The 22,707-nt window shown below is 38.9% G+C and overlaps 1 protein-coding gene across 2 annotated transcripts in view; it reads right to left on the bottom strand.

Annotated features, from left to right (window-relative positions):
• Positions 1-22,707, bottom strand: part of Zfand3 (zinc finger AN1-type containing 3) — a 275,896-nt gene that overhangs the window by 36,807 nt on the left and 216,382 nt on the right. Inside the window, exon 4 of one of the 2 annotated variants that reach the window (XM_063239403.1) lies at positions 12,900-12,965. The exons of the other annotated variant lie outside the window; for it this stretch is intronic. Coding sequence (XP_063095473.1) covers positions 12,900-12,965 — 66 coding nt within the window. The remainder of the gene's footprint in view (positions 1-12,899; positions 12,966-22,707) is intronic. 2 annotated transcript variants of the gene reach the window in all.

Raw genomic sequence — 22,707 nt, 5'->3', positions numbered from 1 at the left:
ATAGAATAATTGGAATACTCAGTATGTAATCTACTCAGATGGCTAGAGGTAAGGACACAATACCCATACACAGACACACACACAGACATAGAGCACAGATGGACTAAAATGTCAACATCACAGAGCCTGGGGAAGGGGTACTCAAGAATTTTACATACTGTTAACTTTTCCATAAGTCTGAAATGTCTGAATACACACATGTGCACTCTCATCCTGTATCTCAGAGCAGCCACACATGGGAGGTAAATGGCAAGAGAACCTACTGAATTCTTTCCCAGAAACGCTGATCCTCTCCTGAGAAAATGCACGACAAGATGGTTGTGGCAGTAGGCTGAGAGTAAGGTTAATACCTGTACTTCCCCAGGTTTGTGATGAAATCAATATCCATAAGTGTACTTTAAAGACTGGTCACGGACTTTTACAGGTTACACTTTGTTTACAATTCCTCCAACCCTAAGAAGGACCCAGCTGTAACTGTGTGTCAACTGCTACAACTGCAATTCCAGGAATTAAGAAACTCAAGACCTTACTAAGGTGCGATCTTAATCTTTTAGAAATGGCCTTGTCAACATGATGCCAAAGAAGAAGTGGCCTGAATCAGTCTACTTAATCTTGTCAGTTTCAGGAACTATCAGTGCCCTGGAAGACAAACACAGGGAGTTAATGCGTCCTATTCAAAATGGTGCTGCATAAGCCCCCCTGCCCAACTTTCTTGTAAAGGCCACCTTTGTATTTGGACATATAATTCCAGTTATAATGTAATAACATCATCTTTGGAGAAGAGTTCTACTTTTCCAGGGAGTAGGGGGACAGACGGCAACAGCATTCAGAACATTTAAAAAAAATATATGTACCTTATTCAAGGTAAATATTTTAAAAGAATGTCTACTGTAGTCTCTACTCCTTGCTAAAATAAGGAAAAATGGGTACAATGTGAGTTAAATGTCCTATTTTCTCGCTTATATATGTATACATTTTTAGTAAGTTTAGAAAGGGTAAGCAGATGAATGTGGGGAATGCATACCATGTAACTAATTCCCCCGTCCATTGAGCTAATAGAGATGTGGTTTATTTAAAATTCTGAATTGTGGTTCTGCTACTCGGGAATGGCTTTCTAAAACTCTGTGGGTGGATACTGGTAATGAAATAGAGGATTCAGAGCGGCAGGGAGCATAAGGCCAAATAAGCTTTTATAGCAGAATGTGTGTCTGCACCAAAAATAATTATACATATATAGTAGGAGGCTGCTTAACTGAGCCCACAGAAGCACTTGGCTTTTCAGACAACTAATCACAATATGAAATCCCCTATGACAAAAATGCCTCCAAGGTTAAACTGTCTGAGTTTTAATCATAAACAAGTGAATTTACTGACTAAAGTAATTTTCTACATTTAAATGCAAAAGCCAGTCTTTTTTATCAAAAATTTAACCATAACAAAAATATACAGTAATAATTTGTGGCCCCTAATTAGAGTTATGCCCCAGAAAGATGAGTAGTATTCAATAAGGTGGGGGGAGGGGGCTCCTTAAAAGCTTAGGAAATAGACATATTTTTTTAGGACACAAGCTTGTGAAATATCTAAAAGAATTACTTTCTAACAACATATACCTCTCTGTGCAGTCAGTGTCTAAATGAGTTCTTTTTCATTTTCCCTTTATACTCTCTGCATTTTACACCTTCCGTCTGCACCTTCATTACCTACCGAGTATTTATCAGGCATCGGGTAGGTGCTTTAAATAATAAAGTTTAACGAATAAGTTTATTATTATTAGTCATTCATAAGTTATGGTCTCAAAAGGAGACTGGACGAGAGCACAAAGCCTTGCTACAGGAGGACACCAAACTTCAGATTTAGGAGGCCTCTAAAGCACTAAATACTTCAAAGGGACAAAGATACCCATTGGACACTTCATCACAAATTTCAGAATACCAGTAATAAAAACTTGATTCTGAGTGCTGTAAAGCTGAAGAAAAACCAAGGATATAGTGCTTATGAAAATGAAAACCTCTGGTGTCTGATCTCAGCAGCAACATGGAACACTAGAAACAAGGACGCAATGATTTTCCATAACCTGGAAAGCAAACTTCCCGTCAAGATGCAGGTAGGAAAGACTTTTTCAGATGTCCGTGAACTCCAACGCTGCTCCTCTTCGGCACTACTTTGGGGCTTGTACTCGACAAAACATGAGGGAGCAACAGAAAGCAAGAGCAGTGAAAGGAAGTTACTGCTAACAGAGCAGGCTTAAAGAGTACCTTGGAAAAGGTATAAATACAGAATTAGGAAAAAAGGAGCGACAAAAATAAACACTGGAAGAAAAATCAGTCATAAAAGCCTGGGGAAAGCTGTATTAAATAAGTATAATCCGAATATAAAACAAACTAAAATGTTGCATGGTTTCTGAGCAACTGATAGAATATAATAACCAATCTGGTGTTGTATAGGAACACTCTTTTTCAGCACACTGGAAACCTAACATTAGACCCATAAAAAAAAGAAATGACTTCCTAGCATGGAACTTGAGCCGGGCAGAGAACACCTACAGAGTCACAATAATGTAAATGGCACTTAAAAAAAAACAACCTGTGAACATAACATGGAAGATGTGTTTGTGGTTGCAGACCTGAAGAGACACAGTCACAACTACACCAATATGAAGAAAACAAGCACCGCTGAGCGGAGGCATGATAAGGTATCTCCAACCCAATGTTCTCCTATCCTCACGAAGAGGTGGTGCTGGAGGCTGGTGGATCAAGAAAGAAAGCCAAAAGTAATCATACAGTACCAAACACTGGAGCGGGCATGAGTCTGAGCTAAATCGTATTTCCTACCAGCTGACGTTTCAAAAAGTAGGGCTTGAGCACTTTTTTCTCCCACAATTTTAAGGTTACTTGCTGTACAGAATGAAAGTACTGGAAGAACAACTGGCTAGAGAGAAAAGGCTGGTCCGTGTTGTGGAACAGGATGGCCTTGACGGCCACTTTCTCTTCTAAGCCACTCTGTGGTATGATGTGCTACCGCGTCTTACTTTTGAAACCATGAAAGCTTATCATTAAAAAAAGAGAAGTGAGCACCACTTGTTCCCTCAGTGTTCTTTTGTGTACCTGTTATAAATTTAAACTATTTAATGACAGAAGCTTCTACTTCGAGACCCTATTTTCCCTCCATACTCAGTTCGCAGGTGTTCTCTCCGTAGGACCCAGTTCTCTGTTATTAATTTCACAGGATGGCATTATCTACATCTTTATTCACAGAAGTGACCTACAATGATCTCCCTAGTCCATTTGTCTCAGGTAGTAAATCTGTAAATGAAAGGAGAAAAACCTGCTGACCTGTAACTACATCTTCTTCCTAATACTCCTAGAAGGAAGTAATGTTTCTGGATTTCTATCTCTTCTTTTTCTTTTCTTTTGTCTTCTTGTTTTTTCTTTTGGAAATAAAACTTATGAACTCACACTTGCCAGGCAGGCACTGTGTGCTGCTGAGCTATATCCTCAGCCTATCTCTTCTTGATTGTACATCTCTTCCTCTTTTTAATATTTCCTACTCCTTTTTCTCCCCCTGGGTTCTTTTTCTTTTATATTTTAACAAGGACAAAATCGTTCCCTATCTTTATCTCTACCTTAAAAAAAAAAAAAGCTGCACCCTGTCATCCCCTCCAAACACCACTATTTATTGGGTTTTAGTGGTGCAACTACACCCAAAATGAATGATTCCACCTGCTGTCTTCCGTTCCTTCTTGTCAAGAGCCTCTTTGCTGATCTCAGGCTCTGGCTTCCCCTCACACTCTACACACTTGTTTCAGGTTTTCCAGTGGGTCTTTTAAAAGCCAGCCTCTCCTTGTTTTCCTATTTCCTGACCCTTTCTTCTCATGGGTCTCTTTTGATTGTGTGGGCAGTTCTGCCTCTGACTCCCTTCTCTTTCTTCGCTGGCCCCCTAAGTTTCAGCCTCTTACATTTATTCCCTTATTCAGTTGCACAGCTTCAATCAATGCTTCGAGTTTAACAACTTCCAAAACAGGCCCATATTGATAATTTTCTATAGTACCATCTACAATAATCTAAAACTTAGTACCCGAGAAACCAAAAGCGGTTTCATGGTAGGTTTTCCTTCCCCACCATCAGTTACATATTTCTTCCTTTAGCTGCCCAGGTTTACACTTTGCATTCTTTATTCAGCCATCTCTAATCAGCTCTCAAATCCTGTCAATTGTTTTTTTAAAACACCTTTCTCAGATTAATCTCTTTCTTCATTCTACTGGCTACTACCAGAGAATAATCTTGGAATAAGTTAAGTACAAACTGACTTTTTGTGTGTCAAATTTTGTTTTATATGTAAAACGAAGAACCTATTTACATCAGCCCAATTACAAGGTGTTTTATACATATTACATTCTGTTTATCTGCTTTTTAATACTGATCATATATCAGCTTCTTTAAAATGAAGTACATCAATGTGTAATTTGAAGCACCAGAGAAAAACTACAATTTCTCTAATAGCAGGAAGCCTTCTGATAAGTTAGTTCTGAAGACACTGCATAAAAGAAGTATACACATTTACAGGTACAAATGACAAAAAATTGAACTACGAGAAAGGCTCATAAATTCCTGGATCAAACTGACAAGCTCTTCTGAAAAGTCTTTCTCTGTGCATTTGCTACAGATTGTTTCTGTCTCAAAAGTCTAATGATTAGCCAGGTATGGTAGAGCACCACTGTAATCAGTCTGAGGCAGGAGGAACACTGAGTTTGAGGCCAACCTGTGCTACATAGTGAGTTCAAGCCAACCTAGAATATACAGAGAAACTCTGTCTCAAAAAACAAAAAACTAAATAAATAGTTATTGAAGTCTAATTACTGTGATTTAGTGAAGGTGAATGATTAAAGTTTAACAGAGCTATGTACCTCAACTTTCCCGAGTAGTAGAGGCTTATGTGCTACTCAAAAGCACTGCCAAGCCGTATTTTATGCTTTCTGTGCACCAGAACACACATCTACTGCTGCCACTACACCCACATTTCAAATCACTCTTAGTGACTTTGAGGACCGAGTTTTAAGCATTAGGAGGGCGATTGTTTTGTTTTGTTTTTTTAAAGAAAAGGACATTAGTATCACACTTTTTTTCCTGATCACTGACATAATCTTCCTTTGTCTTCACTCTCTGAAATCAACATAATTATGTCTGTTACTCTCTTAAAAGCTGAAATTAGCTTTATTTGTTTCTACTTTCATTCTACCTTTTAGGGTACAAGCCACCAGGAGCAAAACACATGTGCATCTCTTGCACAGCCCTAGAGTCATCTCCAGGACTCCATGGTGTCTGTTAATAAAAGCTGGACTAGCTGAGTACTTTCTCAGCTGGTCGTATATTCCACATAAGCAACCACTTCTGAAGATGTGATCTATAACCATGACAACAAGCAATACAATAAGATCATGGCTTTAATTGGCCATGATTATGAAGTATTTCTGAAGACCCTCCATTGAGGAGATGCACTGGAGGCAGACATAGGTATAAGGAATAAGCGTCAGCCTACCTGCTGCCAGAAGAGGCAATGGAACTGTCTCTCCTCAGACAGATGAGCAAGCAGGAAAACGGGTAACACAACTTGTCTTGAAAGCAAGCAGCAAGATGAGGCAGTAAAAACCCATCAGCATACATCATCTTCTCATGGCTCAGTGTCATTCCCAGCCTCTATTAGCCGTCACCGCATCAGCGCAAGTCCCAGACACTTTATCCTGTTTATAATTGCTGATGAACAGTAATAAGGCCTCCGTGCCTCAGCTCTGTCCGTTCCACTTCGGCACCCACCTATTAGGTAATAACTTTTATTTACAGCCTTGCTTGATGCGCTGTTCTGTTAGTACAGCCAGGAACTGAGTAGGGCACGTATACACACACACAGACACACATCGCCTTAATGGGCAGTATCATTGCAAGGTTCTGATGATTTACAGTGCGGCCCTTCGGGGAAGGCTACTGCTTCAGCTGGAAAGGCTACATTTCCAACATGCTCCCTCTAATAAGCATGCACGTGTCATGGACCAGCCCTTGAACAGCACTCCTCAGATCCATTCCCCACTCAAAACAGGGATCCAAAAATGTCTAAGGAGGCAAGGGTTATGAATTCCTATGTCAGCCTTTATAAATAGTATTGGCTTAAGCATTCTGCCCCAGTGGAACAATAGAACAATTAGTTAATAGAAATCTGAGATGCTCTATCCTTGGTAAGAGAGCTACCTATGATAAAATGAATGACTACAAAGATTAAATACACACGTGTCGCAGTTACATTCATGGATCTGACCAACCTGTGCAAAAAGCACAAGAAGTTCAACACTCAGATCAAGGCTAACCATGCACTTCTATCTCTAAAATAGCAACGAGGCACATCACAATTCACTTCTTGTACTTAAGTATGCTTATATTTTTCAAGTGCAAAAATGTATCTTGATGGGACTGACACCCTAGTTTGACACTCATTTTCATTAGCAGCCTTTGCTCAGAAGGGCCGCTCTTCTCCTGAGTATAACCCAAACAAGGCCCCTACTGTAACGAGCCCCTGACATCAAGTCCAGCAAACCTATACATTACAGGCTGAGCTAGCCTGGATCACAAACACAGCAATTGGTGGCACAAGACCAGAGGGCCACGTAGGGGTGAAACTGAAGACCTGTAAGCTTTCCCTGACCACTTCTGAAACCTATACAAAAAAGTACTATTAAGTACATGCAGTGTGGAAGTATTCTCCCCCACCCCTCAGAACTGCAGGCTGAACCCAAAGTCTTTACACTGAACTGTATCACAAGGCTTTTGGGTTTGGAAATAACAACTCATCTGCTACTATTCACATTTTGAGGATTAATCATCTATTTATATAATGCTCTACTACACCCTCATTCCATTTTTAACACAAATAACCGAGGTACACTGATTAAAGTTATTAAAGGTGGAATGAAACCTAAGAGAAAGAATTTAGATTACTGCCCTCCTCAGCTACAAACTCAGTGCCCAAAAACACTGTCAGGAAGCAGTCACCATGATATGCCAGGATAAACTTCGGTGAAAACTGCTGCCTTAACTGGGAAGAACATGGCAAAACAGCATCTTCTCTTTTGGAGAACTTTCTGCTCACTTTCCAAATATCTGGTATTCATGTTGTCCCCTGCCCCAGGAATCAACTGAACTTCTTCCAGACAAAACACGATGAGTGCACAAAATAAAATATTTTTAAATACTTTTTTCCTTGCCATCTCAGATTTACTGTTTTGATCTTTCTTCGATGGTTACATTAAATGCTAATAAAAATAGGAAGTTTTACATCTTCCCTAATATTCTCCTGATGGGAACTTGCATATTACATAAGTAGGTCAAATTTCTAATTTTCTTCCTCAAATGCTGATACTGCAGAAGATCAGTTATACTTGAAGGTCAAGAAAGAATGAACGAGAGAGAGAGAGAGAGAGAGAGACAGAGAGAGAGAGAGAGAGAGAGAGAGAGAGAGGCAGACAGACAAGAATAACCCAGTTGAACTCACTTCTAAAGCCACTTTCCTCTAAAATTCCACAGAGCAAACAGGGCCAGGAAGAGTCACCTATAGTGTATAATACTGAACATTACTTTACAGTACTGACTCAACTATTAGTAAATTTAGGTGGAAATGTTTCCATGAAATTGATTCTTCCAGGAGATAAAAACCACAACTGCAGATATTTTTAAGATTTACAAGGCCACCTCTGATTTAACACCAACACCCTCTAGCTTCTGAAACAGTTTAAAAGATCTCGTGTATAAACCTCTTGGTAACATAACAGCAATGAAACATTTCCCTTTAACTGGCTTCTGAACACTGATGTGAAAAGTGTTTAGCACATCAATCTTCTCTTAACTCCCAGGTGAAAGGGGGTTTCTCCTGTCTTTGTTAGAACAGACAATAATAGCATAAGAACACAGCACAAAAAAGTCAATCAAGAAAGGGTTTGGGGGAAAAGCAAAAAACAAAGAACAACACAGGTCTACACTAGGTCATGGCACTGTTTACTAAGCTGAAAGGAAAATAGGTGACCCAGAAGGAAAAATCTGTGCAGGAAAGAAGAAGAAGTGAAGGAAGAAAAGAATTTAGCTGGTGAGAATAACGCTGAACTAGAAAGATGACACTTTCTGGAAAACCGTGTGATGTTTTTAACAGTTTCTAGACCCATCTGCTTTAATCTCGAGCAATAATTTAGCTCCCCTATGGCCCCCAAATAGTTATTTTACTTGCTACTCTACTAATTTAATCAATTTTTAACATACACAAGATTTTTTAAGTCGACATTTTTCACATTTATCAGAAAGAATATTACCTACCCCATATATCTGCTGGAAGAAGAGTAAAACAATCCAGATACAATGGAGCCAAGTCTGCTGATAATATTGTCAAATCAAATGCGTCTATAAATTTTTCTACCTTCAGAAATAACAGGACCAAAACAAAACAACAAAAACTCAAGTCCTCATGAGTAGTCACTACAAAGGAGGTAATTTTCTTTCTTTATATGCTAAAATGTCTGCCCCTCAATACATATTGAACCCATTGCTAAGAGCTAGTAGACAGACACCCTACTTGATGTTACTGCCCTATCCCCACCCCACCAAAGGAGATGCCCTAAGAAATAGAGTCCTTGGGCTCTTCGTTGTTCAAGGACCCTGCAGGAGAGAGGTTACTTCTACAAGAACATTTAAACCAAACATGGGCTGAGGATGCAGTTCGGTGGTACACACTTGCCTACCACATCAAAGGCCGCACCACAAAGTCAATCAAACAAACAAACCAGGTAACAGTTCCACCTGTCCATTACAGTGTAAAATTTCAGATTTACAAGTACCAAATCCCAATAAAAGAAAAGACAAAGTAGCATTTTTTGGCTGTAATTCTAAAAATAATACTTTAAATAAGAAAAGCTAATGAAAAGCCACAGACAACTTTTTTATAAGGTGCTTTTAGCCACAAAAATATCCACCTAACCAACCATCCATACTTTCCAAATAAAATTATCTAAGGAGTTGATCACAGCTTGCATTGCAATGTTCTTGAGCACTGCATAATGTGAGGACTAGGAAAGATGAAGGACAAAAGGGAATCCTCTGGTGGTTTGTTGCCCAAAGACAGCAAACTCATTCTTGGCGGAAATGTTTTAAGAACTAACAAAGGAACATTTCTGAGTTCTCTGAAGAAATGCAAATTCTCTCAAGGAATGTGGAGATGTGATATACTGTTAACTCTCACCTTCTAACTAAAAGCATTTTTCTGTCAGCTCTGCTGAAGTAGACGTATCTGTGCTCTACAAAGGGACCGGGGTGGGGTGGACTGGCAACAACCACACATCCCTTCACTCAATTTTTATCTGCTTAGACATCAAGCTGATCATGGTGCCGCTTATTTTTATGAATCTAAAAATTAAAATGACTTTAACTGTTAATAGTTCTGTATGGCTGAATGCCAGCATAGAAACTTTCCCATCTAGCTCACAAATACAAACTGACCTTTCTTTCATCTGCACTACAGTCACTTTTTTGTAACCTCCTTCTTAAGAGTTATAGATCTTTAAAAAGACTTCTCGCATTTTGAAGGTTGGAAACTAAACCACGCCACACTGTGGTCCACTTCCCTAAATTATCTTTTACCTGATTGACACAGTCACTTGAAACAGAAATGAAGATCTGTTAATTAACTACTTAGGCCTTTACTTACTAAGTCACACTCTAATGAGTCTAATGCTAATCTCTGGATTTAACCTTAAGTATTATTAAAACAATGAGCTGTTGCCTAGAGCAGAGGTCATTAATCTTTTGCTGATGTACATGCCTATCTAAAAGTCATATGATTCTTTTATATGTATATATATATATATATATATATACTTGTATATATGTTTATTTGCTGTTTATAAACTATGTATGGATGTAAAAAGAACTTGCAAAATAGTAATTTTATAAGGTTGAGATAAAGAACTCTCACCAGTGTACCTTGTACCTCAAAAAACATACACCTGTCGTTATCCAGAGCTGCTGACCTAAAGAATCACTTTATGCTAGCCTCAGTGTCCTTTCTCTAACACACCACTACCAAGTTCAATGCTGCTTCACATAGTCTAAACCTGAATGGATGGATGGCTGGGAGGAGGTCAGTAACATCTCATCTTCATCTCCTGCTATGGCTCTTAAGTAACGATGTTACTATAAGGTAGTTACTCACTGACCCTCTATACCTGGAGAAGCACCAGAGAACACAGGATACACTTAGAAGAAAAATAACCAGAACTCCCACTATGGGCAGCCCTGCTGACTGAAAGACACAGAGAATGAGATGAAGACCATCTGTGGTCTCAAAGCAAATCAGGAAGTTCTATCCTTGAGGGTCAGGACCAATGTTTAAGGCTACAGTGGCTGTTCAGCCCTAGCAGCTTCTGAGGAACAAAACAGGCTTCTTACAAAGAAGCACAGCAGGGTAAACTTGTTAACCTTTGGTGTCCATGCTGACAAATCTCAACCTTCACTCAGGCTCCTAAAGAGATTACTTGACACTGTATTAATTTCCTTCCAAATCAAAAATTCTCAATCTTTTTCTAGGTAAGATTATGCATTCATCTAATGAAGGTCTGGAAATTCATGACCAAGAGCTCAATGACTCTTATCATTTCAATGTACCCTTGAAGATACAACTTAGTTCCTACCATGACACTGATGTGCAAGAAAAAATGTGGTCACTATAAATTCAACTAATGAAACTGGGTATGCCTATGAGTCCTAGTATATTTCACTCCTCCTTCCTCTAAAAAAATGGCTTTGTGAGCTTTATATATAATTTCCTTCCTTATCAACTCTATCACTCTTTATGTTCTTTGCAGATGAAGAAAAAAAATGTTGAAATGTCAACTCACTTTAAAAGAATCACAATTTATTAGTGGCTGAAGCTGAGCTCTGAAAATGGATTTAATTTTAGAACTTGCATTTTAAAAGTACTAACTAGGCTGGGGATTTAGTTCAGTGGTTCACATGCCTGCCTGGCAAGTGTGAGGTCATGAGTTTGATCCCCAGTACTAAAAAAAAAAAAAAAAAAGTATTTAACTATATGCTGTGTTTCCAAATATGTGCTTTGTTTTCTCCAAACCTCACTGTTATGTTTTGCTACTCTCTATTACAGAAAAAATCACAAAATGTGAAAAGCACTAATGACAGATAGCAGAAAACAACCCAAGCTTTAGGATTTTAAAGATTTATGCACAAATCCTGGCTCCATTACTTATTAGTAGTATTCCCTCAGAAAATAAACTTAACTTTGAGTGCCTGTTCTTTGCATCTGTAAAAAAAGAATGGTAAGTGTCTTGCAGAACTGTTCTGAAGATAAAATGAACACGCATGTAAGTACACTGTGTGGTACCTGGCAGTATGGAAGCACAGAGAGGGGAAAAGATCTACCTAGAAGATAGAACCAAGCACATGATATTCAGGGCAAGCCCATTTGAAGTTCAGCATCTGAACTCAATACATCCACAGCTCTCTTGCCCAAACTTCTTGAGATAATGGTTCACTCCTTGACTATTGCCTAAACATGATAAAAGTAAAAATCCTGTTCTGAGGGCCAAGCCTGGAAGCAAAGAAAAGGAATGTATACCCTGTGTCTATTGAGTACTGGACCTGACATCAAAAGGCTCTCCAAGTTTCAAGCTTGTGGCTAGAGGAGGAAGGCAGCTGGCTCTCTAACCTCCCATTGGCCAATCAGGACCATCTGTCTTTCCCCAGAGCACAAGTCTCTCTTTCCCACCTCTACAGACATGCGTCTGGTGCTTGCAGGGGACAGGAGCTATGAGAGCATGCCTGGTCTTCTGCATACTCTCCTACATTAAAGCATCACTGGGAGAGAAAAGTAAAATTAAAAGCTCTTTAACAGTCAATGTCTGTATGTTACCCTGTAAGTGTAGGATAGTTAAGTCTGCTTAAAGTGTTTAACATCAAACTATTACAGGCAGAGAAATTAGATAGAAATAGATACATATATAGGCAGAGAAGGACTGGGCCCTCAAGGAAGTCAGCACAAAAGAATCAGAATTGTGGCTGCAGGCAAGTCTGAAGAGAACCAGGCCTCAGCACAGAGAAGCAACAGCAAGGCCTTCAGGCCTCCCTAGAGATAAAAGCAACTTGGAATCGGGCTGCAGTTACCACCACCTGGTTCAGTGGGTGCACATGGGCATCAAATGCACAAATGGTGGACTAGACTATCTGGACCCATGCTCCCTTTACCTTTCCATGAATTTACTTAATCTTTTTGTGTGCCCTTGCTATGTGATTCATTTTCCTACTGGATCATTATTAGCTAAGTAGCTATACTTGTAACCCTATAGGATGATTAGAGTTCCAACCACATCACACTCCCCTTGTAATTTTGCTGTATAAACAGCTCTGACAAAGGCATTGGTGGCCACCCACATGAGACCCTTCTGGAAATCCATGAGCTATTCATCTTAATTCCAATAAAACTTCCCTATTCCACTGATTCACATTCTTCATTCCTTGATGTTATAAGGTCATGAACTCATTTTTTTTTAAGGAGGTTCAAGATGTAAGACAAATTAGCCACACATTACAAACTGAACAAACACCTGCGTTTATGTACCTTTCATGTCTGAATAATAGCTCTGGGTACTAGGGAAGTGGGTTCATTTTGATGCTCACTTTCTTAAACTGTCAACTGACCCTAAAGAACATTATATCAACCTTTCCTCACATTCCATTCCTAGTACCACAGACAAAATATTTTGTAAGTGATGAAAGAAACCAAGAGAATACCCTACACACAACAATTTAAAACCAATGGCTAACTTTTGGGAACAAGTCAGGAAGATGAATTCACATACATACCTGTACCACAGGACCTTTTGGCTGGTGTGACTAACGAGACATGAGCTGTGTCTGTGCATGGCCCACCTAGAAACAGAAAGGCAGGCACATCAGTCACATATCCTCCATATGCCCACAGCAGCTACCCTGACCAAAGAGAAACCCAGGAAAATGACCAACCTGCAAATACGCATAAGGAAGAACAGCAGAAAAGATGGTGATGGTGGGTTTCTTCTACAGATCTAATTTTGGTTCAGCCATTCATAGTCTACAGAGATACGTAATATTTTTTACACTAAAGCATACTTTTCATAAAAGGTATCACACAATGTTAAGGAGTGAAAAGACAAGAAATTTAATTAGAATTCAGATCCAGGTGAGCAGTTGTTATCCACAAGCCCAGGGAGATGAGTTCTTTCACAAAGTGATAGATAGTGTGTTCCCTCTTTCACAAAGTGATAGTATTTCACACTGTACACAAAGGAAGACTATCTAGGTTGATTACAAAAAATATGACATGAAGACACCCTTTGTGGAATCTTGGCCCAAAGATCTCACATGCACAGGCATAATTCTAGAGTACCCATGGATATGAGTAGTCAGTGGATAAGGGCTTAAACATTCTACAGGATCAAGACCATCGAAATGTTTTGAAGTTGCTATCAGTACACACTCCAACATCCTCACCAACCACACCCTACCATCTAAATGAGGAAGTTGTTATATAAATTTGAAGGCCAGTGATGTCTGGCTTGACCTGGGAAAGGCAATGCTGATGATCACAAAGGACCAGAACATGCATGCAAATGCTACATATCTATTTGGAAAAGGTTTCTTAGGTAACTGTGACTAACAGAAAATGTAGTTACTTGGGGTGGCTGTACCTCATCAATGAGAAGACTTTATATCACTAATGTTACTGGAAAGGAGGAAAAGTGAGAGCTGTGAGATCTGCTCTACAGATCCCATGTGACAAGTTTACCAGCAGTCCTCTCTTTCCTGTATCAAGGTTAGAATGGGAGCAACCCATGGGGGGTATAAGAAGACACAGATGGCAGCATTTTTTAAGGGAGGACAACCCAGGTAAGCATGCCGTTAGCTTCAAAGACTACTCAGCAAATACCTACTATTTACCACCTTGATTCCACTTATAATCTTACTGGGAACACAACATTTATACACATATAAACAAAAAGCAACATATGACAGCAATAAATGGCTAGATGGAAAATGATCAAGAGCTGCAGAACACAGAGCAGGTAATAAACACCGCATGTAATGGAGAAGGCTGTTCATTGGCTGATACTACCTGGAAGTGCAAGAATTTGAAAATGAGGCAAGAACTGGAAGTTTAGAAAGACCAGAGAAGTATTTCAATAGAAAGTTTTCTATAAGTCACATTCACCAGGGAAAGTTCAATATACTAAAAGTCCAGAGGTTCAAACAGGCAATTGTGACATGAAAATAGACAACATGCAGAGATAATGAGTCACAAACACAGAACCCACACGCTTAGCTGTCCCCTAAGCACAGGCTTTTATAACTCCATAAAAAGCTGTATGTATCTTCTGCTTCCATGTCGTTTTTTGGTTGGTAGTGGAGGTTGAACCTAGGCCTCCTGTTAGCTAGGCAAGCCCTGCACTGCTAACTGACATATTTGTTCCTCATGAAAGGTTTTGGATTTTGTTAAACAAAGCATTCTTATTTCCAGGACTTCACAGGCTTTCACAGAAGATGCAGTTTAGCCAGGGGTGGTGTGAAAGCACACGCCTGTAATCCTGGCACGTGGGAGGCTGAGGCAGGAAGATTAGGCCAGTCTAGACTACACAGTGAGTTCGAAGCCAGCCTGAATGGCAAAGAAAGACTCCTCCACACCACACACACACACACACACACACGCGCGCGCGCGCGCACAGATGTACTTAAGCTCCAAGACTTGCTGAATAACCCAGGATAAGTGAACTTCAGTTTCTTCAAAAATGAAAGGGAATAATAACATTACCAATATGCCAGCGGGTTCACAGATCACGCATACAAAATGGTTTCATAAACTGTTATGTTTTATTTTACGCAGAATCATTTTTCTTTTCCACCAGATTTTGCATTTCTAAGAATCAAGACTTGCACAATTTTAACAGCTCCTGGGTCCCACCTATGTGGTTAGTAGATCCTTAACAATGTTAACTAAGTGGCCACTGCAAGCTATTTGATTTAACTAGGAAAGTGAGCTACTAATTTTAAAAGAGCTTTTTAATAGAGGCATAACATAAAGAGGATGAAATACATTTTGGGTATCCTCTTTTCAAGAATCCTGGGACCAGAACTGTTTCAGACTTCAGAGCTGGATTTTGAAATATTTACATATTCATAGTAAGGTACCATGGAGATAGAACCTAGGACTAAAACATAAAACTCATTTATACTTTATATATACATAGCTTAAAGATAATTTTACTCGGCATTTTTAGTGTGCCTGTGTTCTGTTCCAACTGTGATTCATCACATGAGAACAGGTACACAATTTTACACTTGCGGAATCACCACAAAGCTCAGAAGTTTTTGATTTTTGCCACATCTTGGTGCTTTGGTTTAGAAATGCTCAATCAGTGCTAGAATGAACACTCACAGAGATGTGCACACACACATAGGCAGGTACAAAATGGCCATGGCATAAAAACTATTAAAATATTTCCTAAAAACTCAAAAGTACTGGGAATCACTTAAAATACAGATACCCAGGGTGTGGATCTGGAAATTTTGATGCAATCAGTTAAGAGAAGGTAGAGTAGACTATCATAACACATTTCTCAACCAGTTGCACACTGTGGATATCAACGGCCCTGCTAGCCCCCACTATCTGCTAACATTTTCTGTAAATTCTAGCTCAGGATCTGGCTAGGATCACTGAGTTCTTGTCCAGAACACAAAAGTGATCTACACAGAGCACAAGTCAGAGATAGTATAAATGCCAAAATACTTAAAAAAAAAAAAAAAAAAAAACAGAATAATCTATCTAGTAAAATTGTAAGGAAGAAACCAAATTGTAAAATCAAAACCCCCAAAGAAATGTGGCTGAGACTCATGAATTAATATCTCATACTTATAAACGTCCTAGATAATTACTGAATAATAGAATATTTACTTCATCTCTTGCTTGAGAATTTTATCCTTTAAAAAATTTCTAGTGAATGAATTTCATGTTTTGGCAAACACACAATAACTTTACGGATACCGAGCATATCTGAACATGTATCACCATGCAAGTGTTCTCCAGAGAGCTTGTTAAACTAACAACCCAATCCAATGTATTCACCACAGGACAGTAAAGTACAAATAGAACCACAGTTGAGCCAAGATAAACTGACAACATGAGTAACTGGCAGTGATAACATATCCCAGGTTCGACAAAAGGGTTATTGTACTCTGAATGGAGAGCTTGGAATTAAGTTTGGCCTGGCAGATCATAACCTATGAAACACTTTAAAATCTAGAACAAAAGCATCTGAACATCATGCATATACCCTACACCAACTGTGCTATCATCCCAAATTCTTATACCCTCAAATAAAAGGAGCAGTTATATGTTATCTAGCCTTATACAATTAATTTCAAATCAACTCTGTCAACATGACTACAACTGTATTACAATTATAGGCAATTCACGGCAAACCTTTTTAGGTTTCTGTCCACTATCAAAAAAGTATAATGTGGCGCCTTTATGGTTATACCAAATAAAACACTTTCTGATGTTAAGAGTCAAAGTGAGTGCAAAACAAAACACAACAACCACAAAAAAACCACAGTTAATAGGTAGGCTGGACCTAAAGGCACATGGCTATAATCTCAGCACTCTGGAAGGCTGAGACAGGAAAATTTCAAGTTTGAGTGAGCCTGGATAACTTAGTGAGATCTCATCTGATGGATGGGCTGAGGATACAAGCTCAGTTGGGTTCAATTCCCAGTACTACATAAAAACACAAAAACTACAGAGGCAGATTTTCCATTGTCAACTTTCTAAAAGTGCCTGAGAAAAGGGTTCATACGTCCCCATAACCATTATAGACTTTGCTCCAATTTGTAACCATTCTTTCCAACCAGCAGGTACAGCAGAGCTAGGACAAAGAGCAGGGTGAGGAACTATCTTAAGGACACCAGCTTCTACAGGTGGATGGGAGGGAGGAGGAGAGAGAAGACAGAGACAGAAAGGGCGGAAGGGAGGACAGGAAGAAGGAAAAAGCAGGGGATAGGAAGAAGTAAGCGAAAGAGTATAGTGGGACTGAGGCTGAGAAAATAAATATTTCTAAGCACAAAACAATTCAAACCATTATCTTTGTCACCCAAAGAGGCCCGGGCAATCTGTGATGACCAAAAGGCATCTGACAGTTTGGGGTATTAGCACTATGATTTGGCAGTACAGACCAAAATGTGATCCCCTGGGGAGGTGTTTCAGGGTCATTTTATGGGTCTAGCACAAGGCTTATCCTGGACTAGTAAGGGTTGAGTTCATGTACTCCCAGAATGTTCACAACTCTTGGCACAACAGCAAGTTAGCAGACTGGTCACAGAACAAGGCATCTGGGTTACCAAAGTACTTCCTGCTATCAATTTTCTCTCACATCTTCTAGCCTGCATTAGTTGCAACTGAGTTTAGAAAACTAAGTTTTGGGGTTTTAAAAAATCTTAAAGCATCTTCCTTAACATAACAGACTTTCTGGGAACTCTGAAGCAGATGATAATAAGATTAACTAAAGGGATCTAACTCTTAGCCAATTATCACAAGTGTTTATTGCTTTCTTTTGCTTAAGCAAATTGAATAACTTTCAAGTTTCTTCATTATCTGAAGATATTTTAATAACAGAGCAACATTTTGCATTTAATATTACATTTAGACAACTTCTTCCTAAAATGTCAAGATTCAATCTGTGAGTTAGTAATGTCTGTGGGTAGGTGGTAGTTTATGAGTAGAGAAGTCTAGATATTCTATCTTTTCTTCTAGAGAAATTTCAATCCTTAAAATGTTACATAAATGCAACACTACGGATCACATTTGCAATTTCACATGAAAGCCACAAAATGGTCTTTTTCAGCTGTATCCCCAATAAGTAGGAACTTTTACAGCATTTCCAGTAGGGCAACAGATTTTGTGGAAGAAACAGTACTGATTTCAGTCCTGAAAAGTTGAAGAGCTGGGTCAAATTTGCACATTCACTTTACTGTAATCTGCAGAACAGGGCTATATAAAAGTACCCCATTAGACTCTTCCGGGAGAACATGGCGGACAGATAACAGCAACTACCGGCGGCTCTCTGAAAGACTCGGCTCAGAAGCCAGGAATGGTGCGGACTAAGGAGACATAAGCAGGTGGAGATATGCTCTGCTGACTCAGGAACGAACTGGGCTGAGAGAAGCCAACTTGGAATGCAGTCCTGGTGCTAAAACAGGAACAGAAAAGACTCGGTGTGGAGGCTGGAACCGCGCCATTGTAAGCCGCGATTTGGGTTTCCCGCTGCGCAGCGGCTGGCTGCCTCTACAGCGGCTCGGCAAGGGGAGAGACGTGCAGAAGCTCTGAGAACGGCAATCTGCGAACAGCAGGGAGGCGTGCACTGACTTGTGGTGAGGTGAGTGAGAGAAGCTGACACTCTACCACAGTTTGACTCCAGCAGAGGACTTTCTGGGCCCGAGCAGTCCTGCGGGAGCAGGGCGCGGTGGCGACTCCAGCCACACATCCCCCTCTCGGGCGGGATTGGTGAAAAGTGCCTGGCCTGCGTGACGCTGCCGGCGGACCTGGTAGACTGTCCCAACCCAGATCCCAGAGCCTGACGGTGGCCGGGAGGGGAGACGCGTAGGCTGCCTGGTCCGTAACTCCCTGGTGCGCAGCGGTGAGCGGGAACACCTAACTGGCGCAATTCGATCAGGCTGTGGCTGACTGGGAGAGAAGCTGGGCCTCTTATATAAGCTTGCATATATAAGGAACAGAGAAGAAGAGGCAGCATGGGAAGAGGCAGCAACAAGAAAGTCTCCTCGGCCCCCAATTCTGAGAAACAGGCAATAGCAGACACCGCACCAATACACATAAGGCACCATATAGAGAGCCTCATAGACCAATTCAGGAATGAAGTTATCAACGACCTGAAGCTAGAAGTATGCAGAATAGTTAGAGAAATGCTAAGCACCACCCAAGAAAAAACAGGTGATGGAATGGAAGAACAGAAAAAAAGGGGAGAATTGTTTGATGGAGAAAACAGAGAAAGCATAGAATACGTGAAGCAGGTTCAAAGGGACTACCAAGATACTAAGAAGTCTATCGAAGACTGGCATAACAGCTTGAAAGAAACTAAGGACAGACTATCTGAACTGGAGGGCAGACTTGTAATATGGGAGAATGAAATGAAAAACTTCTTAAAAATAACAAAGAAACAAACAGCAATAATACAAAGACAAGAAGATGATAAGAGGATCCATAACTTAAGGATTAAGAACATAAAAGAAGAAGTAGGGATGCAAACAAGTGAACTACAAAAGCTACTCACAGAAATAATCCAGGAGAATTTTCCTAATTTAGCAAAAGGTAAAGATACTCAGATGTATGAGGCATACAGGACCCCAGCTACCTACAACCCAAACAGAGCAACACCCAGGCATATAATAATAAAAATTCCAGAAATTCAATACAAGAACAGAATATTAAAAGCTGTAAGAGGCAAGAAACAGACCACTTACAAGGGAACACCCATCAGAATTACAGCAGATTTCTCTGCACAAACCATCAAATCACGAAGAGCGTGGGGGGAAATAATTCAAGCATTGAAAGATAATAATCTCCAGCCAAGATTGAGATATCCTGCACAACTGTCCCTGGAAATTGATGGAAAAACAAGGTGCTTCCAGGATAAAGAGGAACTGGGGGAATTTGCAACCACCAATTCAACTCTACAGAAAGTATTGCAGGATATTCTAAAGAAAGACAAATACAAAGAACCCAGAAATAGTGGCGGGGAGGCCACAACAAATGGAGCAGAGAACAAAATGAAGAAGACAAACTGACAGCTACTGACAGAAAAAGAGCTTAACAGAAATGAGGCAGAGAAGATTGGATGATAGGAACAGCTATTTTGGAGAAAATGACATCTTAATAGGTAATACTGATTTAGTATCATCTTGTTTTGAAGTCTCATCTAGCTTTTGTCCTTCTGTCTCCAATGGTCTAAATAGGCTGTATCTTATTGGATTTTATTATGTACGATAGTATAAGCAAAAACCTTTTAAAGACAAGGAGATTATACAGAAACCATTGTTCATTTTCTGTTAGTCGACTCTAAATACTCTGTAATGCTGTCATTCTTTTGAATGGTTTTACATTGTTTTGATATACTTAATGCTACAGTATACGAAGTTGTACTCAAGGATTTCAAAGAAAGAAACAATATGGTAACTACTTTTAGGTTAGGATTATCTGGTGGTGAAACACTATTCTGCTTAAATGGTTATGTTTTGATCTGCGCTGTTTCGTTGTTATGCCCTCTTTTATCTCAATCTCCACTCCATTATTTACTTTTTTATCTTTATCCTTTTAATTAAAGGAAAAAAATAGCAGGATATATTATAGTAACCCATTTTGACTTTTCATTACCTTGATTTAAAGCCCTGTATTACTCTCACCATCTGGTTTTTAACTGATGTTCCCTTATTCTGTTTTGCTGGATAGTATCAGGTTCGAAAGTAGGCATCAGCTGTGAAGATAATGAGATTCATTATGACGCCCATTCTTGTTGACTTTTATCTACTTTTGAAGACCTACAATGTCTCCAATGTTTTGGTTTTGTCGGTTTTATTCTTTACTGTTTTGTTCAATTGTATTATAACTAATGATATAGGCAATTCTATTAGAGATAGCGGGAGACATTATGGTAACCATTGTTGATCACCTGTATTATGTTTTTACATTATCTATTATGTCCACCCTTTTGACTTGACCGATTCTGTTCTGTTATGTCACATTTGGTTTTACTCTCTTCCAAAAAAGTAATAAGAACCGTGGGAGCAATGAAACCCAAAATGTGTAATAGTCATGGTACAAAAGAGAGGAAAAGAAAGTACTCTAAACTATATAACTGCATGTATATTTAAGTGTATAAGATAGAAAATGATATCACAGAGTTTTATTGGATCAATGAACAGAACTGTTTGCAGTATCATTGATGGAATGTCCACTTTACAAGCTTTAATTTTGTGACTTGAACAATTATTTCTAAGATGACAATATGTAATCCATTAACTAGTGATTTCCTACTGTTCATTTTTTTTCTGTAAATCTGTATAACTTGTACCCTTTCCCTGCTTTTTTTTTCTTTTCTCCTTAAATAAAATTAAAAAAAAAAAAAAGTACCCCATTAACAACCAACACATTCAAAGTGAAATAGCACAATGCTTGAATTTTTTCAGGCTCCTATAAATTGACTGTGTATGTCAAACACCTTAGTTATCCATGCAGTAGTCAGTCCTACAGACTACTAAAAGACGTAAGGAACAGAACTGGTTTAGAGGCGAGTGAACATAGGACAGCAATATTCCAGGCACTCTAAATCCTAAACTGAGAAGATACAGAAAAATACAGTATTTTCTCTTTAACCTTGAAACAGAGAGCTACACTCTACTAGTTTTGTTAAAACAGCTGTGATGACTGGTTATTTTTGGCTCCTGGTTCCACCTGAGTCTGGTTCCACCCTCACTGGCTGCAGTTAAACCATGTGAAAAAACATATCAGTTAGGAAAAATGGGCTGTAAAGGAATCAGTCAGCTAAAAATCAACAGAAGCTGAATAATCAAACAAATATTCTACTATTGATATTTGACAGTAACTGCAAAACATTAATATACAAAAATAGCCATTCCTTTGGTAGATTTACAACACTTCAATTTCCTTGCTTAATTAACATGACATTTACATAACAGTATCTAATTAATTTTCAACTAAAAGCACTGTGGACTAATTAGAAATGCATCATCCTTTTTCTACCAGCTTGTCAATCTCTCACTATCATAATCCGTGCACTGTTTACCTCTGTAGCACCTTACTTCCCAGCTCACAGTTCTAAAGACAATTTCAGATTCAACAGCTATTAAGTCTCTTTCTTCCTATCTATTTAGAATGTCTTACTGAGTTTCTTGATGAGGGTTATGGGGAGAGGCATGCAAGAGATATAAACTACTATCTCCTAATGTGATCACATTAGGAATATAAATTTAACTTTAAAAATATTCAATTCTGTATCTTCATCAGTGAAATTGTTCTTAAAGACTTCAACTTTTACATGAAGATTTAAGATAGTAAAGAATTGATGGTAATATATTAATCTCAGGGAGAGACAATGCCTAAAAAAGTAGTCAACTTCAGAAAAGAAAATCCTATTCTCCAGCCTCCCCCTAGACATGTGATTGAGAACTGTTTTAAATCAGAAAAGATACACCTAATCTGTCTATGCAATTGAAAATGAAAAGCTCCATTGATTAAAAACAAGGAGACATACAAATATAATGAGAGGGAATTTAAGTTTACAGGAAATCAGCAAGGTAATAGCCCTCCCATTTCTTAAATAAAACATCCAAATCAAACCATTTATATAAGCAGTTATAGAATGTGTTGATCTCTCAGTTAGAAATTCTAATCCTAACCCACTGCAAGATCTGTCACAAATTTAAATCTAAATAAGGTATTTATGAGAAAGAGATTTTTAAACAGTTGAAAAATTGCTATTGATAGATAGCTTATCTATTTTGTTCATAAAGTGCTTCTCAACAAAATTTCATTGCTACTTACTCAAACCTGACT

The sequence above is a fragment of the Cavia porcellus genome, unplaced genomic scaffold (assembly GCF_034190915.1).
Source record: "Cavia porcellus strain 051 isolate PalLab524CR breed Dunkin Hartley unplaced genomic scaffold, mCavPor4.1 scaffold_28, whole genome shotgun sequence".
Lineage (NCBI taxonomy): Eukaryota > Metazoa > Chordata > Mammalia > Rodentia > Caviidae > Cavia > Cavia porcellus.
Note: the sequence above shows the minus strand (reverse complement) of the source record. Positions and strands in the feature narration are given on the sequence as shown.